Below are 17120 nucleotides of genomic sequence, written 5' to 3' on the forward strand. Positions count from 1 at the left end.
CTGGGATTTGTACTTTTGGCTAGCAAAATCCTCCTTAAGGATTTCTGCCCTCTGGCACAAAACGGAAGAGGGACCGGTGCACAGACTGAAGCATGTGAACAAAACGGACGCCAGTTCTTGTGTGTGTGTGTGTGTGGGGGGGGCGGGATTGCCAGAGGTAGGAAATCAGTTACAAAGATCTCAAATACTGGCCTGCCATCCACTGCTGCACACCGCCTTGCTGGATTGAGGCTAATCACCTTGCACCACCAAGCAACGGTTCGGGCTTTGGAAGTCAAACAAATACTCAGGATCCAGAATGGAAACCAATCGAAACTCCGTTTTAAATGGTCAGAGTACAGGCACAAAAAAGGACGCAGAAAGACAGCTGTTCCTCTCCAGCCGGATCAGTTCTCCTCGGAGGAACTGGGATGCCTGAATTAAATGCGTTTGTTTTTAAGGTACACTAACCCCCACCCCGCATTTGGCAGAGCCGAGAAGTTGGAGCAGGCAGCCTTGCAAATGCCAAGTCTCAAAGCAGCAGGGAAGCTTATAAAGGAAACAAATTCAGGCTTAAACAATTGGCGAGCTTTTTGCTACCAGAGCAAACAGTTTACTTAAATCTCATTATTAAAAATACGTGCAGTTATAATATATAAATATTCAGAAATATAAAATATACAAAGATCCTTGATTTGAACACTGCTGAGAACTAGAGGATAAAGTGATGGTATAAGATTGCGGAAAACCCAGTACCGGCTTGGCCCCCTGCACTGACCACATTGACATGAAAAAGGCCCATGAAAAAACAACATCGTACATAGTGAACGCCTAAGCAGAAGTTTGATTTGGAATGAAAACTTTGACCCATGGATTGCTCAACCAATTCTCAGAATGGGGATAGGATTTTATTCAGAGGTGAAAGCAATACTGAAACAGTTACTAAAAAAAAGGAAGGTCATCGTTTTTATCCCACAGCTTAATATTAATAGTTACATCATACACTTAACAAAATCAAAGAAAATACTTTTTAGGCAAATTTCTAGAAAGAGAACCTTACCCAGCAGTTTGACCACATGATCCACAAGACCACTTATTATAGTCCTGGCATAGTCCCACTGATTTCAAGAGCCGGTCCAGTGGAAAACAACCCGGAATCACAGTACACACTCCAGTTTATTCCCATGCATGGGATTTGCAAAGGGCCGTAAAACAAATTTGCTTAAAAATATCCAGTCCTCATTTCTCCCCAGTGCATGGTTTGAAAAACAACCTTTTAACATCCTAAATTAATTGCTACTTTTTAATGACTGACAAATTCCTTTGATTGGAACATTTCAGGTGGGGGCAGAACCCAAACAACCCACCCTGGTGTCTTATTCTAATAGTAGTGGGTTCTCTGTATCCAGCATTACACAGAGCAGACCCACTGAAATCAATGGAATTTAGCTTAGATCTTCAGAATTCAGATGGCCATTTTTTTTCAAAGATAACCTGACCATATATCGCCATATAAGTTTTGTTTCGAGATTAAGAATGTAAACTCTCAATTTATCTTTTTTATAAAAATATAAACAACAACACAGATCTATATGTATCCCCCAGGTTTCCAGTTAAGAAGCAATGCAACAGTTTCATGAACAATAGAACCATGTGGAATTTAAAAATTAATCTTAATTAAGGGTCTGTTACCATCTGCTTTAATTAAGAGAGCAAACTCCCATTTTATGTAAAATTTTTAAAAAGTAGAGGTGTGAGTTTCTGTAACCTACCCATGCTTCCAATTAAGAAGCAAACGTGGACGAGGACAATGAATCATTACCCTCAATATAAAGTCCACTGTCACCTGTTTTCTTTCTTAATACAGAGTGCAAACTCTCACATTATAATTTTTAAAAAACAGACGTGCAATCCCGTCATGCTTCCTTTAAGAAGCAACGCAGCTAATTATTTCATGAGGACTAATACTAGGCAGAATCCTAACGACAGTAACGAAGAATCCTAAACATGCTACGGAGAGTTCTTGCAAGTGTCTTTTTTTCTTTGCAAAACAGAACGTCTTAAATACAAAAAGCAGTTCGCAGGGAAGGGGAAGAGCCAGCCGCCGGTCCGAGCAGCCCTCCTCCCGCAGCGGCTGGAGCGCCAGCAGCCCCTCGGTCCCCGAAGCCGCGGCTGCAGCGCCGCCAGGTCTCTGCGCTCCGAGGTCGCCGCCGCCGCCAGGTCGCCGCCGCTGCGAGGTCGGCGCCGTCCAGCGCCGCCTCGGCAGCCTCAGACGTAGTTCTTCTTGTCGTACTCGCCGTTGGAGGCGGCGGTGGGCCGCCGGGGCGCCGCGTACTTGACGGGGAAGGCGGAGAGCTCGTCCTTGCGGGCGCTCGAGGCGCAGATGAGCGCGCCGCCCAGCAGCAGGAGGGCGGCGGCGGCCCAGCCGAGGTACAGCGCCGCGCCCATCTCGCGCTTGTGCGACTGCTGCACGCTGGGGTCGTAGAAGTTGCTGATGATGATGTTGGCGAACCAGCAGGGCGGGACGAGCACCAGCAGGCCGCAGACCACGAAGAGCGCGCCGCCGACGGCCGCGATCCAGTCCTTGATGCGCCCGCCGCGCAGGCAGGTGGTGCACTGCGCGCCCACCACGGTCACCAGCAGCGCCACCAGCCCCAGCAGCGCGCCGATCACCATCAGCGTCCGGCCGGCCTGCAGCTCGGGGCTGAGCGACAGGATGGAGTCGTAGACCTTGCACTGCATCTGGCCCGTGCTCTGCACCACGCACGCCATCCACAGGCCCTCCCAGGTGGTCTGCGCCACCACGATGTTGGCGTCGATGAAGGCCGCCACCCGCCACATGGGCAGCGCGGCCACCAGGATCGTGCCGGCCCAGCCCAGCACGGACAGCGCCAGGCCCAGCAGCTGCACCGCCGCCGCAGCCATCCCGTCTCCCGGACGCGGCACGGACGCCTCCTCCTCCTCCTCCGGCGCCTTCCCTCGAAAGCAAGCGCGCAGCTCGGCCCGGACGGACGGCCGATGGGAGCCCTTCGCCGCTGCGCCCTGCGCGCCCTCTCCTCTCCTCTCCTCTCCTCTCCTCGCCTCTCCTCTGCTCTGCTCGCCTCTGCTCTCCGCGCCACCGACTCTGGCCGCCGCGTCTCTGCGCAGGTGTCCGACGGGGCTTTCTTTATATAAGCCCGCGGCGAGCGCCGGGCAAGGCGAGGACGCGCCGTCCAGCAGGCGGGAGGGGGCCCTTCCCCTCGTCGCTCCCGCCCCCGCCTCGGGGCAGCCGACCGGGGAGGAGGGACGTCTCCTTGCGGCCAATGGGGCGGCGGCGAGGCAGCGGTTGAAAAAAAGGAGAGCGAGCCCGCGGCTCCGGAGAAGCGTGCGGTGAGTCACCGTTAGACGGGCTGGAGGCGCGCCAGCTCCTTCTCGGGGGAAGAGGGGCCTCTCCCCCGGCGGCCGGGGAGGGGCTGCGGCTGGATGCGCGAGGCCCGGGGGTGCGCTGGGCGGGGCGGTGGGGGCGAGCAAGGCCGGGCGCCCGGCGGGTCCAGCGCGCAAGGAGACAGGCAGCGCCCCTGCCCCCCGCGCGCCCTTCCCAGATTTGATGCGCCGGCGGGAGGGGAAGGATCCTTGCACCATCGTGTGCAACGTCTGTCCGGCGCTGAGATGGCCAGAAACTTCCCTTTGCCGGACCGGTCTGGGCCGGTGGACACAGCAGAGCACCCGCTGACCCTTGGCATGCCCAGACCAAGGAATGTCTTGCGCTCTGTGCATCCCCAGTGAGCACGGTTCCCTTGCACGACTGCACTTCGAAAAATCAGCCCAGTTTATATTTGGCGGGCCCTGCCCATGTCTAAAAGGACCGTTCCGTTCGCAGTTAACACACCGTACACCCAGAGACGTTGTTTCTGGTCCTCAAAAGCTCGTGCCAGAATGTATGTATGTATGGGAGTTGCTTCTGTATCACCCAATAGCAGAAGCTCCCCAGTGGGTTCCCAAAAGTATAACATCGAACGGCTTACAAAAAATATGGTGGGGGGAGATTAAAACCACTTTCATATTTAACAAATACCAAAATGAGGAGGTGGTGGCAGCGGCTGAAGTAGAAAGGTGCTAATGCTTATTTTAGGACACAGAGCTGCAGAAGATTGGACAGGAAAACCCCTGCTTTTTCTGGCTAAATGGGAAACTGTTCCTTAATTGGATGTTTTGACAACAGCCAGTAGTTGGGTGAGAATTATACGATGGATAAACTTTATATTGGAAAGTTTTCCCCATGTGAATGTGCTTTGCAATCATCCCCATTTCTTAGATGTTAAAGCATGATCCATGCAAATGGATCTTCTGCTTCTTTCTGACTGCTAAAAGACAGATCCTACAGCCCTGGAAAGATAGGTTCTTGCCTCCTAGAACACCGTGCATCAAAGACCTCACGATGCTTTCAGTATTTGAGAAGATAACATGCAGATGCTACTCTTGAAAGGACATGTATACCTTGGCTAATCATTGTTTAGATTCTGTATAATGGATACACCTGCATATAGACCTGTACATATAAGCAAATATATATGGGGCTGACTTCCAGGTGAGTGGGTATAGAATTACAGCCTTAAGCCCCTGAAGGTCTCTGATGGGGACCCGGCTGACTAATGGGGCACTCGTGTACATGGCCACACACAAGTTCACCTCACTGGCTTTTCTGGAATGTCAAGACTGCTGGCTCCTTCTCTCTGGAAAGAGGCCCTTTCCAATAACAACCTGAGTTTCCCCATCCCTGCCTTAGAGCAATGGACGATGCCGTCTTAGCTCTTCTCCTCCTAAAACGGTTTGTTCACCCATGGATACCCAAAGGTCCAGAAGATGCCTCTCCCAGCCGTTTTCATCACCTCCCTTTCTCTCCACAAGTGTCTTTTAAGAACCCTTTTATGCTGGGGGAAATAGGGAGGTTTTCCTTCACAAGTATGTCTCCCCGCTCGTAAATTCATGGTGTGCTAGTGTGATGCTCTGTGTGATGGCCCTGGACTGTAGCAGTGAATACAATACAGAGGCTTCCACCACTTTTGAAAAATGGGTCACGTTCCAAGGGACAAAGACCATAGATGGGAACAGAGGTTTGAGATGCAGTTAGATCTGGGCTTGCTTTTCCTCAGAGAGCTGTGCCATGGAGGGGGCCTTGCTGAATGGAGGCAGATGTGCTTTTCTTGCAAAACATCCATCCGGGTAGGGTTGGGAAAGACTTGGGAAATCCCAAGGCAGATTTCTGCAACCTGAGGCCCTTCCCCAAAGGTTGTAGGAATATTGGAAGCTGCCTTAAATCATTTACAGCAGTAGAGATTGGTGGTGTCAAGGACATGTCTGTCCCCTTTTCTAGCAGATCAAGGAGAGATTACTCTAGTTATAGTCCTTTATTCGGTTAAGCTGGCTTTGCAATACAGTGTGAGTAATATAAAAGTTATTTGCAAGTAGCACTTTACTGAAGTAAGCTCTTGCCCATTTCAAAAGCTGATTCCAAACTGAATCACCTTCCTCCCCAAAAGGGGCAGGCTCCACCCTCAGGAAGGTTCATGCTGCTTGTGGACCAAATGGTGGAAACACCAGATGCTACTTAATTGGTCCACTTGTTTCACTTGATGATGAACCATGGGGTTGATGAACTCATCCTCCTCCCCCTTTGATCCTCCTTGTTCAACTGTGTCTCCTGAATGAAAGGCAGTCCAGTTCTCACCAGTCGCTTGGATAACCTTGGTTCCTTCCCCATTTGACCTTCAGCCAGCCCCCCTTTGATCCCTGTGGCTACCAATACATCCTCCACCCTACTCTATGCAACCTAATCCTGCCTTTTTAACATTATCAGAGGTAGTGCTTCCCCAGTTAAAGCAACAAAACATCCCTCTTCTCTTTGTCAGAACAACTTGCGTTTTCACACTGCACTGGAAGAATGATATGGTCAGACTTTCGCAGAGCCTCAAGGCAGAGAGGCCCACATCCGGTCACCGTCGGAGGCTTCCTGCATTGAGAAGGTGGAATTGTGTCAGTTTGTTTGCACCCAGTTGGGAGAACAATGAAACAAATGCTCTTCCACTCCCTTTTTTTAGGATTAAGAGGAAATTTGCTTTATCCTGAAAGGGGCAATAAGCCACCACCTGCCTTTCCTGGTGAGAATTGGAGAGGAGAAATGGCACCCGCCCGCTCTCATGAGCACCTACTTAGCGGCTGTGGCAGCTGAAGACCAGTTGTTGTGACGCTATGGTTAAGCTGCTTCGGCTTTCTTGTAAGAGGAAAACAACGGAGATATAAATGCCATGTAATAATTATAATTAATAATAACAACGAGGGGCTCCTCCTTTGTGAGGGTAGATTATGAGCATTAGCACTGCTATGGATGGGTGGGACTTGGTGGAATTTCCAGAGACACAGAAACAGAGAGAGTTAGAAGAGGTCTATTGGGCCATCTAGTCTGACCCCTGGCTCCGGCCAGCTGCACTCGTGACATGCCTACCATGTGCATGTCCACCCATGACATGAAGTGCACTAACTGACTTGGGGCTGGTCACTGAGTCTTGGCTTAGTGTCCCTCACAGGGCTGTTGTGCAGTTAAAAAGGGGAGGGGGAGACCACACAAAGCACCTTGGGTTTCCTGCAAGATAAAACAGTGGGATTTAAGTATAAGAATGAAGAAAAATGAATTGTCCTCAGCACCAACTTTGGATGATGCTACTTTCTCTGCAACGGGGACGTGTTCCCCTACCACCCCCTCGGCCTGTCTAAGACTCAAGAAATCAAGGGAAGCCGCAGCCTTTCCCTTGGGATCTGAGAATCAAGAGTTGCTGGAGCAGGCAAGGAGCCTTCAGTTGGGAATGGCTCCTTTCAGGAGGGGAGGAACCAGCTGCCCAGACTGCCAACGTCCTGGGGCTGCCCATGGCTGAAACTACACTTTGGACTGCCAGTACGGCTCTGCAATGGAATTATACACGGAACTATCCAAGGTGCTGCTACCTGGCACCTGGCTGTTGCCTTGGCTCCTGAGCTTTGCCTTGGACTTGCACTTCTCCTCGTTTGGCCTGGCCCTCCTTGAACCCCTACTCTTGCTTAGATAGAGCTCCCCATTCAGACAGGGATCCCATCCTTCGGAGTCTGTCCCCTGCTGGCAAGACGACTGGCTTGTTCTTCCTCTCCTCTCCCAGGCTGAGCACGAATTGTACATGGCAGAGCACCGTATCCCTGTCCCTGCTCCAGGCACAATTTGGGTGTGGGATGACGCTGCCTGTTATTATCTGGTTGTTTGCCACCAACACTTGTTCCAGCAAGATATGGTGATGGCCACCCATTTGGACGGCTTTAAATGGAGGGCTCAGGCTTGGTACGCAGGAGCTCTAGGTCAAAGCCCAGCATGCCCAAAACCTTGGAGAGTCTCTGCTCATCTGTGTTGACCAGCTTAGATGGCCCAGTTCAGCATAAGTCAGGTTCCAAAGGTGCTGGGTTCCTAGGATGCGATGTACTTTGGCCTGATCCAGCATGACTTTTCTTATGTCCTTACTTTGAATACCATAGGAAAAAAGAAACAGATGCATGCAAATGCCAGAATGCTCTAAGTAGGGAAATGGTGTAGAAAGATATGGTGGATTAGGCTGAGTGCCAAAGAATTGAGGCCTTTGAATTGTGGTGCTGGCGGAGACTCCTGCGAGTCCCTTGGACCACAAGGCGATCAAACCAGTCAGTGGTAGAGGAGATCAACCCTGACTGCTCTTTAGAAGGCCAGGTACTGAAGATGAAACTCAAATACTTTGGCCACGTAATGAGAAGGAAGGACTCCCTGGAGAAGAGCCTAATGCTGGGAACAATAGATGGCAAAAGAAGGAGGGGCCAGCAGAGGATGAGGTGGCTGGATGGAGTCACTGAAGCAGTTGGTGTGAGCTTGAGTGGACTCTGGGGGATGGTGGAGGACAGGAAGGCCTGGAGGAATGTTGTCCATAGGGTTGCGATGGGTGGGACACAACTTCGTGACTAACAACAACAACAAAACTAATTCCTGTAAGCAAAGCACAAGCTGGAATCATAACAGACTGGTGTAGGCTGTCTTAATCCCCATGGAGGAAAGATGGAATCGACAGGGACAAAATAAATAGTTGTAAAAAAGGGAAATGGGGCGGGGGAGTCCTGAAGTGCAAAACTACGAAACAAAAAGACACCCATGCATGCACTTGTATTCTGGTCTCCGTCTTGCTCAGCCCCAACCAGAGTGGCCAATAGAGGTGATGGGTATCGTGGTTAATCCATATCCAGCGGGTGGCATGGATGGTATAATGAAATATGGAATATGGTAGTTAATGCTGAACTGACAACAGACATAAAAATTAAAAGGGGGTCAATAAAAGCAAATAAATATAATGACATTTGGGAAGATTTTGTAAAAGCAGTATTGATAGAAGGTAAAGTTTGTAAGCCTAATCAAGATTAGACGAATTTCTGGAGGGGATATGGGTAAAATGAAGTATATTATATCCTGTTAATTGCTATAATATATGAAATGAAATGGAGGCATTTTATTGGTCTCCTGGGTGGTGGGGGCACAGTGCTATTTACTTCTTTACCCATTAGTTGGATTTTATGTGTTATATTATTGATACTTTGGATGGTATATATTTGTATTTCAGATGTTTGCATTTATGTTTGTATTTTTTCTCTGTATTTAAAAAAAATAAAAGGGGGGGGGAATCCATATCCAGGGGGTGTGGTATTCCGTATCCCTGTTCTAAATGATCTCACCCGCTCACATGACAAAGCAAAGAAAGTGAGATTTGGAGGAAGGCCTCATGTGAAACCTGGGTTTTGGGACCCCGGCCAACCACACGAACCCACATCCTTTGATGCCTGCCTAGACGCACGGCGCATCCGATTTCCCCAGCAAGTCTTGCAACGTGCTTGGCTCAACATGCCTAAAATGGAAATTGTCCACAAGGGCACGCGTGGAACTGCGAAGTCTTCCGCCGCAGAAAAGGGGAAATGACTGCATGGAACTGGAGCAAAACTCGTCTTGACTGACAAGCAAAGGGTGTAGAAAGAGTGTCATGAGGACGTTTTCCTTATCATGAGCAAACTGACCGACTAATTTCCTCTGGGGACTTCTGGGCCTTTGGCATCTGCAGGCCGAGTGTTTCCTGTTGATCAATCATGTTAATAGAAAACCATAACAGATCCAAGGGCGAGTACGAAAGATCAGCAGAGAAGACCACTGCAGTATCTCCAGATCACCGGAATTCAAGCAAATGCACGCTATCCCTGAAATCAGGTTTCTACAGGAATTCTTATCCTAGCCCTCCTCAACCTGATGCACTCTAAATGCCCTGGACTAGAACCCCCATTATCCATGGCCAGCACGACCCATTCACTTACCTCCTGTGTTTGTGTGTGCGTGTGTTTGTTTGTTCTTAAACACACACACAGAATTGCCCACACAGTTTCAGGCCTCTTTGCATGTGCATAAGGACTAGTCACGTGCTTCGCCAATTTTAACTAAAAAGCCGAACTCATCCACCTGACTTCGTACTGCACCCCACGTCTCCGTGTTGTTTGATTTTTCCTGACTTGCGCAAACAGACGCACCCTTCCCACTTGTGAGCAGTGGAATTGTTTCATTGCCCGGCATCTGTGGCTGTCTGGGAAAAGAGAGAAGCATGGGCCTTAGCGGTTTCAGCCTGTTATGGTTGGAGGTTGTGTTTCCAAATCCTGGCCATCAGTTCTTTGATGACAAATGCTTGGAGGCGGTTCCTCATTGGTTTGCACATCAGACTGGCTTAGGTTTCAATGACTCACAGGCAGGTGCTTATGAGCGCCCGCTCAGATGTCACTTGCAGCGAGAAGCGATAGCGGAAAGCAGGTATGGTGCAAGCAGTCTGTGCATGCACAGGGGCTCACAGGTTCACAGGAACTCTTTCCCCCACTTGCCACAGCAGGAATACCCATGCCAGCTCAGGACTGTGGATCCTCTTTCGGTAATATTCTTTCAACCAAGGGCTGTTTTGGAGATGCTCTGGGGCAGGGGGTGTGTTTCGTGTGAGTTGTGCCAGAGGAGGGCCAAATTCCAAAAATGACACCATTTTGTAGCCTGAAATTCACCCTGACAGCAAAGAAGCATTTCCATCTTTCAGCACGGGGCAGGTGGAAGTGGGTCCCATGCAGGGAAACCACCACACAGTTGGTGGGGTGAATGTCCCCAGGTGAACCGGTGGGGCCTTTTGGTGAACCCCAGAAGGCCAGTTTGGGTCTCGGGAGGGCCAGGTTTGAGGTTTTGCACCCCAGCTCTGGCAAGCCCGAGATGCAGTCTTGCTTTCCAAAAAGAGAGACATTATCCTAGGCCAGAGTTAGGGAAACTCTAGTCCCCCAGATCTTGCTGGCTGCAGCTCCCCAGCCAGCATGGCCAATGGTCAGGGATGATGGGAGCTGTACTCCAGCCAAGTTGGGAAGGCCATACCCTCCTGAGCCCTGTGCTGGGGAGAGTTTTGGTGAGGTGCAAACAGAATGGCGGATTTCCTTCTTCAAACTCTGCCTGCATTTTGGGTTCTCTTTCTCCTCTACACGTGGAAGCTGCTGTGTATCCCAGGGATGAGATCTGTGGGATTTAGTCTGTTTTAACCAAAACTCCAAGGTTCACCAACCAAAGGCAGGTGCAGCATCATGCCCTGGTTCATGCCAGTCTTGCAGTTTGAATGAGCTGTTATGATTTATTTATTATTTCAGTTTCTGTGCCGTTACAGCAGCACAAGCCTATCATTAATTTACATCTCGCTTATTCCTGGAGATTGAGACTTCAGGCAGCTGGAGTCGTGGATTGTGCAGGTACATGATGGGCACCATTTGCCTTATCACCCAGCTCACCACGGTTAAAGGCATGGCTTGTTGAAAGGGGAAGTAACTCGGGGGTTGTGGAGGTTTGATTCCCCCTCTAACAAGCCATGTTGGCCGTGTCCAAATGACACGGCAAGCTGCACCTGGGTGGGTAATTAGGCAATGACACCCCACATACGCCACAGCTTAAGAAAGCCCCCTAGGTTGTTTAGCCACAGCGATCATCCATGGGAGGTCAGCAAGTGAGGCAGGCAGAGAAGAGAGCCTCTGAGCATGCCTAGAATTCAGGAACTGCCAATCAGTACCCAAGACTCAAGTTCCCATAAAATTCTACTCTTGGTTTTTCTTCTTTCTGTTTTAAAAAATTAGCGATACGAGGAGGAATTTTTCAGCTCCTTGGTGTTGTTAGATAATTGGGAGTCAGAAATCAATGACGAATCACCTAGAGATCCACCAACTGGTCGTGACCAACGTCCTACCTAGACCTTGTCTGTCCTCCAGGAATCCCCCATTCCTACTTTAAGCTTGCCATGCCCTCTTCCAGGAGACTCCATTCCAACCACCATGACCACCAGATTGTTCATTTTTCCTTTCCAAAAGGATCGATGGCCACTGAACACTAAGCTGTTTTTGAGGATTTTGCTGTCACAGACTTATTTACCTACTTCTGCAAACCTGAGATCGCCGCAATTGTGCCAAAACTTTCCATTGACTCTTAGTGGCCCCGTATGTGGTTTTGATAGGAAGTAATATTAATTGCATTGCATTTGTGACCATGAACTTTTGATCCAGACAGTGGGATGATGTTCCCCATCATCCAGCAGCACAGAGATCAAAACACATAGCGGAACATACACAGTCATGTCATATGGCGTTGAAGTGAGTGAGTTTACTTGTGACTGTGCCAAAAAAATACTTTCTCTGACTTCCGTTTTCTTCCCAGTTCTTCTTCCAGGTTCACAAAAATAGCTAACATGACTAAGAAGCATCGAGCGCTGCAAAGTTGCTCAATATTGTATGTCTAATAATAGGCAGTATATTGCTGCCTTTTCCTTCTCCAATGTTGTAACTTTATGTTTTGTAATTTGTATAACCTGTGAAATATGGGACAGAAAAAAAATGGAATTAGAGCAGATGGAAACTTGTTTTTGTTGTCTCCAGAACCCATTAGTCATAACTGATCAGAACTTTGTTCTCAGTGTGAAATCAAGATTGCTATTTCTTTGGTTCTATTTGATTTGTAGCTGGCCTTTCTTCCAAGGAGAATGGTACTCGGATGGCTGAAAGAGCTTATCCTATGGAGCCCAAGAGAACATCTAGAGGGCACATGACTTTTTGGGTTCCCAGATCTGAGGCTGGAGACCAAGCTCCCACCTTGAAGTTGGGAGTTTGCAGTTGTATCTCTTGCTCTCATCGCTGGCACCCTGAGGTCAGAAAAGGAACCTCAGAGACAGTGTAAAAGGGTGGGAGGTTTGCCAGGATTTGACGAAATCAACCATTTTACTACTTTGTACAGCTGTGGCAACAGGGAGCTGGCTAATTAACAACAATATTCGGTTTCTGTTTGTGGCAAGACCAGAAGTTATCCAAGAACGTCATAAAATCTCTCAGACATCTTTTCTTCCATCCCCACTAATTTCTCTTCCTAAGATAAACATGGCTGATTCGTTTATCAAATACAGGAAGAGATCAATTCTCCTTGAAAAATGACATCGCCCTAAAGGAGCGCTCTGTTTACAGCAATGGACAGCCAGATCATCTCTGGTTGGTTCATTCAGGAGCCCAGCTTTGCACAGGAAATTGGCTGCATTGATGCTCAAGCTACAAGCACGATTCAGCTGAAAGCACCCACAGACCTTGCAGTCTTGACCAGATGTCCAGCAAAAGGAAATGGAGATGCGAAAGCGTTGTTTGGCCCTAAATCCTTCCAACCATTTCCGCACTCAGAACCATGCCCTTGACGGATTGGGACTAAAGCTCCTTGAACTCAGGAGGCCAGGACAGCAGAGGGAGATGAGATGGGAAACAGGACTGCTCCACCGGTCCTTCAGAAAGACTTTGCTCTTCTCCTTCATTACTTCCCGCAAAGAAATATATGTGCAGAGGTGAAACCTTCCACATTTTCCTTAATCGTGATGATTACCGAGCAAGGCAGGCCCATTCCTGGCAAAAGGGAGCCAACTATTTCTGATCTCAATGTTACGGATATCCACAGATTATTTTCTCTGCCTGATGAGTGCCTTTTTCTGGACAGCTTCTTAATGAGCATCCTGGAAAGGTAATTTTGTCCATGTAAAAGCAAAAACATTTTGAAGGTTGCTTTTATGGATCGTGTGATCCCTCCTTTTGGGGGAAGCTTTATGCATTACTTAGGGAACTTTGCCCCCTACCAAAAGAGAGTAGCCTCTGTTCCCAACTCAGTTACGTGTGCTAATCCCTAAATTCAATGCATCCTTCCACGCTGTGAAAATCCACCGCTTGTGCTGTCACAACAAGTAATTGTTCCATTCAGTGCCAGCTCCAGCTTTTTGCAGCTCCTCAAGGGGTCTCCTCTATCAGAGAATGCCCTTTTCACTGGCTTGGCCACCAGCAGCTTTTGCTCCTCCTCCTCCTCCTCTTCATCACTGTGGCCAGTTGCTCACTTAACAGGCCAAGAGCCAGTGGGCAAGGTAGCTATGGCACCTGCTAGCCCTTTGTCCCACGGCCAGGGGGGAGTGGACAAGCCAGTTGCAATGGGAAAGAGGAGGAGCAGGTGGGAAGCTGGGAGCTTCTGATGGGTGGTGGGTTCTCACAAGTGCCCAGTCAAGCCTTCCCTTGATGTTCACTCTCATTTCTATGTTTCTATTTCACGGGAGGTGGTGGAAGCCCCATCCGTGAGGGTGTTCAAGAATAAGCCGGACATGCACATGATAGGTATGTCATGACCACAGCCAGCTGGAGCCGGGGGTCAGACTAGATGGCCCGGGAGACTCCTTCTGACTCGCTCTGTTTCTATTCGGTTTGATTCTGCATGGGTCAAGATGGTATCTGGACAAATGCGACCAGTTCTGGGCGCCCCATTTTAAGAAGGACAGGAGCAAACAGAAGAGTGCCCAGAGGCGCATGAACAGACCAGCAAGATGAAGAGAGCCAGCGTGGTGTGGTGGTTAAGAGCGTGGGACTGGGACTGGGACGATCTGGGTTCGAGTCCCCGCTCAGCCATGGATCCAAGTGGGTGACTTTGGGCCAGTCATAGACTCTCAGCCCAACCTACCTCACAGGGTTGTTGTTGTGGGGATAAGATGGAGGAGGAGAATGATGTAAGCTGCCTTGAGCCCTTTGTAGGAAAAAGGCAGGATATAAATTGGAAATACATAAATGTCTGGAAACCATTCCTATGAGGAATGCTTGAAAGAGCTGGAGATATTTCCTTTGGAGAAGATAAGGGGAGATGTGATTAAGGGGAACTCTGTCACACAGTGATTACAATCTAAAAGAGACACTTAGAAATGGGGTGGGGGGGATACAGGCTGTGGGAGTTTCCTACATATTTCTACCTGGCTTTCCTTTTGGGAAAGGATCCTTAGTTATGGATGAACGGTAAGTCCATTTTCCTCTTCTATCCCCACCCCTTTGGACTTGCATGCCATGTGCTTTTAGATTGTAAGCCTGCAGCAGAGACTATCTTGTTTAACTGCTGTCTACATAAGTTGCTCTACGAACCTTTTTGGCTAGAAATAGGAGAATGATTAATAATAAATCATATTAATGTTAATAATAAATACATTGGCAGTTGTTTGTATTTAAAAATATGCAGTTATTTAACCCGAAGCACTGTCCAAAATCTGCTCACAGAGAGGACCTATTTTTCTATTTGTTCAGACTGGGAAACAGTTATAAATGGACAAAAGAAGAGGAATAATTTATAGGGTAACATCACATGACCTTCATACTACTTATCTAAACACTATTGTTCTTGTGGCAGAGACTATGGGACAATGGTCCCAGTACTTTCATTTTCAAAGGTTAGAACTTATCTACACAGCCATACGGGAAAAATGGTTTGTGCTGTTGACATTTCCCAAGGGAATGGCTCAAAATGTGAAATAATGATGGGCCGGATCCTTAGGGAAGCTTTCCCTGCTCAGTCTTTCCTTAGATGCCTTCCCACATTTTGCTGCTCAAGTTCATTTTACTGGGGGACATGCAGAATAATTTGCTATGTACCTAATCTGAATAATAAGGATGGCAATGCAATACTTCTGAAATGGCTGCTCTGTTGTTGTTATATTTGAGTCTTTTTATTCTGGGTTGGGCAATCCTATACTTTCCAGAAGTGTTACTCTAAAAGTTCCAGCTAACATGAGCAGTGGCTTGGAATTATGAGGGTTGTAATCCAAAACCATCTGCAGGATATAAGTCTCTGCTAGGGAAATTCAGATAAATCCTGGCAGAAAAATGTTGCTTATACACGCAGTTGTATTTTAAAAATACCTACATCCTTCTCTCAGAAAGTACAAGAATCCCAAGGCAGGTTACTATTTAGCCTTTGCTGTTACTTTAAGAAGTCGGAATGCATGGCGCACCTGAGAATTGATCAGTATTAGCTGATAAGGCTTGCAATTACCCTAATTTGCAGGAGAAGACTGGCAATGAATCCTGATTGTTATAGCAATGTCCTGTAATCAGTGGTATTGTACTGAGCCCCCTCTGCAGGCCTCGCATCTTCTTTTGACCACGTGCCCCTTATTTTGTCATTAACTGCCCAGCTGCTGGGCCCATGTGACTCAGAATCTATAAATCACTCTGTACGTGTTCTGGAAGCTCTTAGTTGGGCTGGCCTCTGCTGAGCGGCGGTGTAGTAAGTGTGGTTTCCTTGTAGGGGGTCCCTGGGTGGTCTTTCAATAAACTGCTGACGTTCAAGGGGGAAGGCGTCTTTCCTTACTCAACCTGCCTATCCTGTCTCGCGGCTGCTATCGGGACACCCTTCCGGCCACGGGTGAGAATGTTGCTACAGAGCAATTCTGAATTCATCAAGATTTGAAAAATTCTCTGTTCTCAGGACAAAAAATTGAGGTTAAAACATTTGTATATGGGGGAAAATGAACCTGACAAATTTGTCTATCCAGACCCAGAGCTTTGAGTGCCTTGCTCTTGAAGGATTTGGTTTCAGACCCCATGAATTCAGGGGACGTTCCGCGGCCCAGGTCCAAAGTCAGCATTTTAGCCTTGGGGAAGGAAAGCGGAGCTCTGAGCCACATGTCCTTGCAGCAGGTGTGGAAGAAATCATGATGGCTGCCCCACAATTTCAGGCAAGTCACTTTGGGGAGGGGTAAAACAGGGTGTGTTGGTGGGCGATGAGGGCGTATGGTTTATCCTGAAGCTTCTTCGAATAGTCTGATTCAGCCATCCCCTCTGAAATGCTTCGGCTGGACAGGCAAAAAAGCCGATCTAGCAAAATATGCTGAGCGGGAGATTAGAGATGCGGAGGTCACTTCTGCCAATTGATACTGGGAGTTGTAGGATTGGTTTATGGCTAAGCATATATAGTATTGCACCTTAAGAGAAGCATTACAGAGACAGACATTTAATGCACAATCCTATCCATATTTAGACAAAAAGCGCTACAAATCCCAGCATCCTCTGGGCAGCAAGGCTGGCTGGAGCATGCTGAAAGTGGACGATTTTTTTTCCTGCCTAAAGGTGCCTAAGATATAGTGCCTTAAGAAATGTATCATGGAAGAAATGTAATTACAGCATCATGCTAGGTATGTCTAAGGGGAAAGAAATCTATCAGCTTCTGCATCCCCCAGACAGTATAGATTGTTGGGACGTACAGGGAGTAGAACGACCTTTCTGTTCTAAAAAGCAGAAAAGTTATTGCGATCTCACACAGACAGAATACAACCCACAGCTAGTTGGGGCATGCTGGGAATTGTAGGCGTTTTGCCTGCCCCAATTTGCATAGGAGTGCACCCAAAGAAATTCTGGGAGCATGGCGGGCTGGGGCATGCTGGGATCGTCAGGCCCTATTTAAAGTCTAAACATATTTGTAATGGTGCCTTTATTAATGAATGTGTGCCTCGCCTTTCTACCAAGAGAACTGTCACTCGGTGAGAGAGAATGCAGAAGGCAGCCAAGCACATCCCTCCCCATCCCCCGAAAAGAGGGAAACAGAGCATCACGCTATGGAATTTGGGGGAGGCGGCGCTCCAGGACGCCCTCTCTATGGTTTTCGCCTTGGGAGCCTGTTAAGGAAGGCGGGGAGGGAGCGTAGAGCTGGCATGGCTAGAGTGCTCGCTGAGGCCTGTGGGATTCGGGTGGAGCGGCGGTTC

General features: G+C 48.4%; 1 protein-coding gene across 1 annotated transcript; it reads right to left on the reverse strand.

The window, feature by feature from the left end:
* Positions 1-565: 565 nt before the first annotated feature.
* On the reverse strand, positions 566-3103 carry CLDN5 (claudin 5). The gene has a single exon (XM_044440893.1). The coding sequence runs from the start codon at positions 2902-2904 to the stop codon at positions 2248-2250; it is 657 nt and encodes a 218-aa protein (XP_044296828.1). The 5' UTR covers positions 2905-3103; the 3' UTR covers positions 566-2247.
* Positions 3104-17120: the final 14017 nt, after the last annotated feature.

The sequence above is a fragment of the Varanus komodoensis genome, unplaced genomic scaffold, assembly GCF_004798865.1.
Source record: "Varanus komodoensis strain SLA01 unplaced genomic scaffold, ASM479886v1 scaffold38, whole genome shotgun sequence".
NCBI lineage: Eukaryota > Metazoa > Chordata > Lepidosauria > Squamata > Varanidae > Varanus > Varanus komodoensis.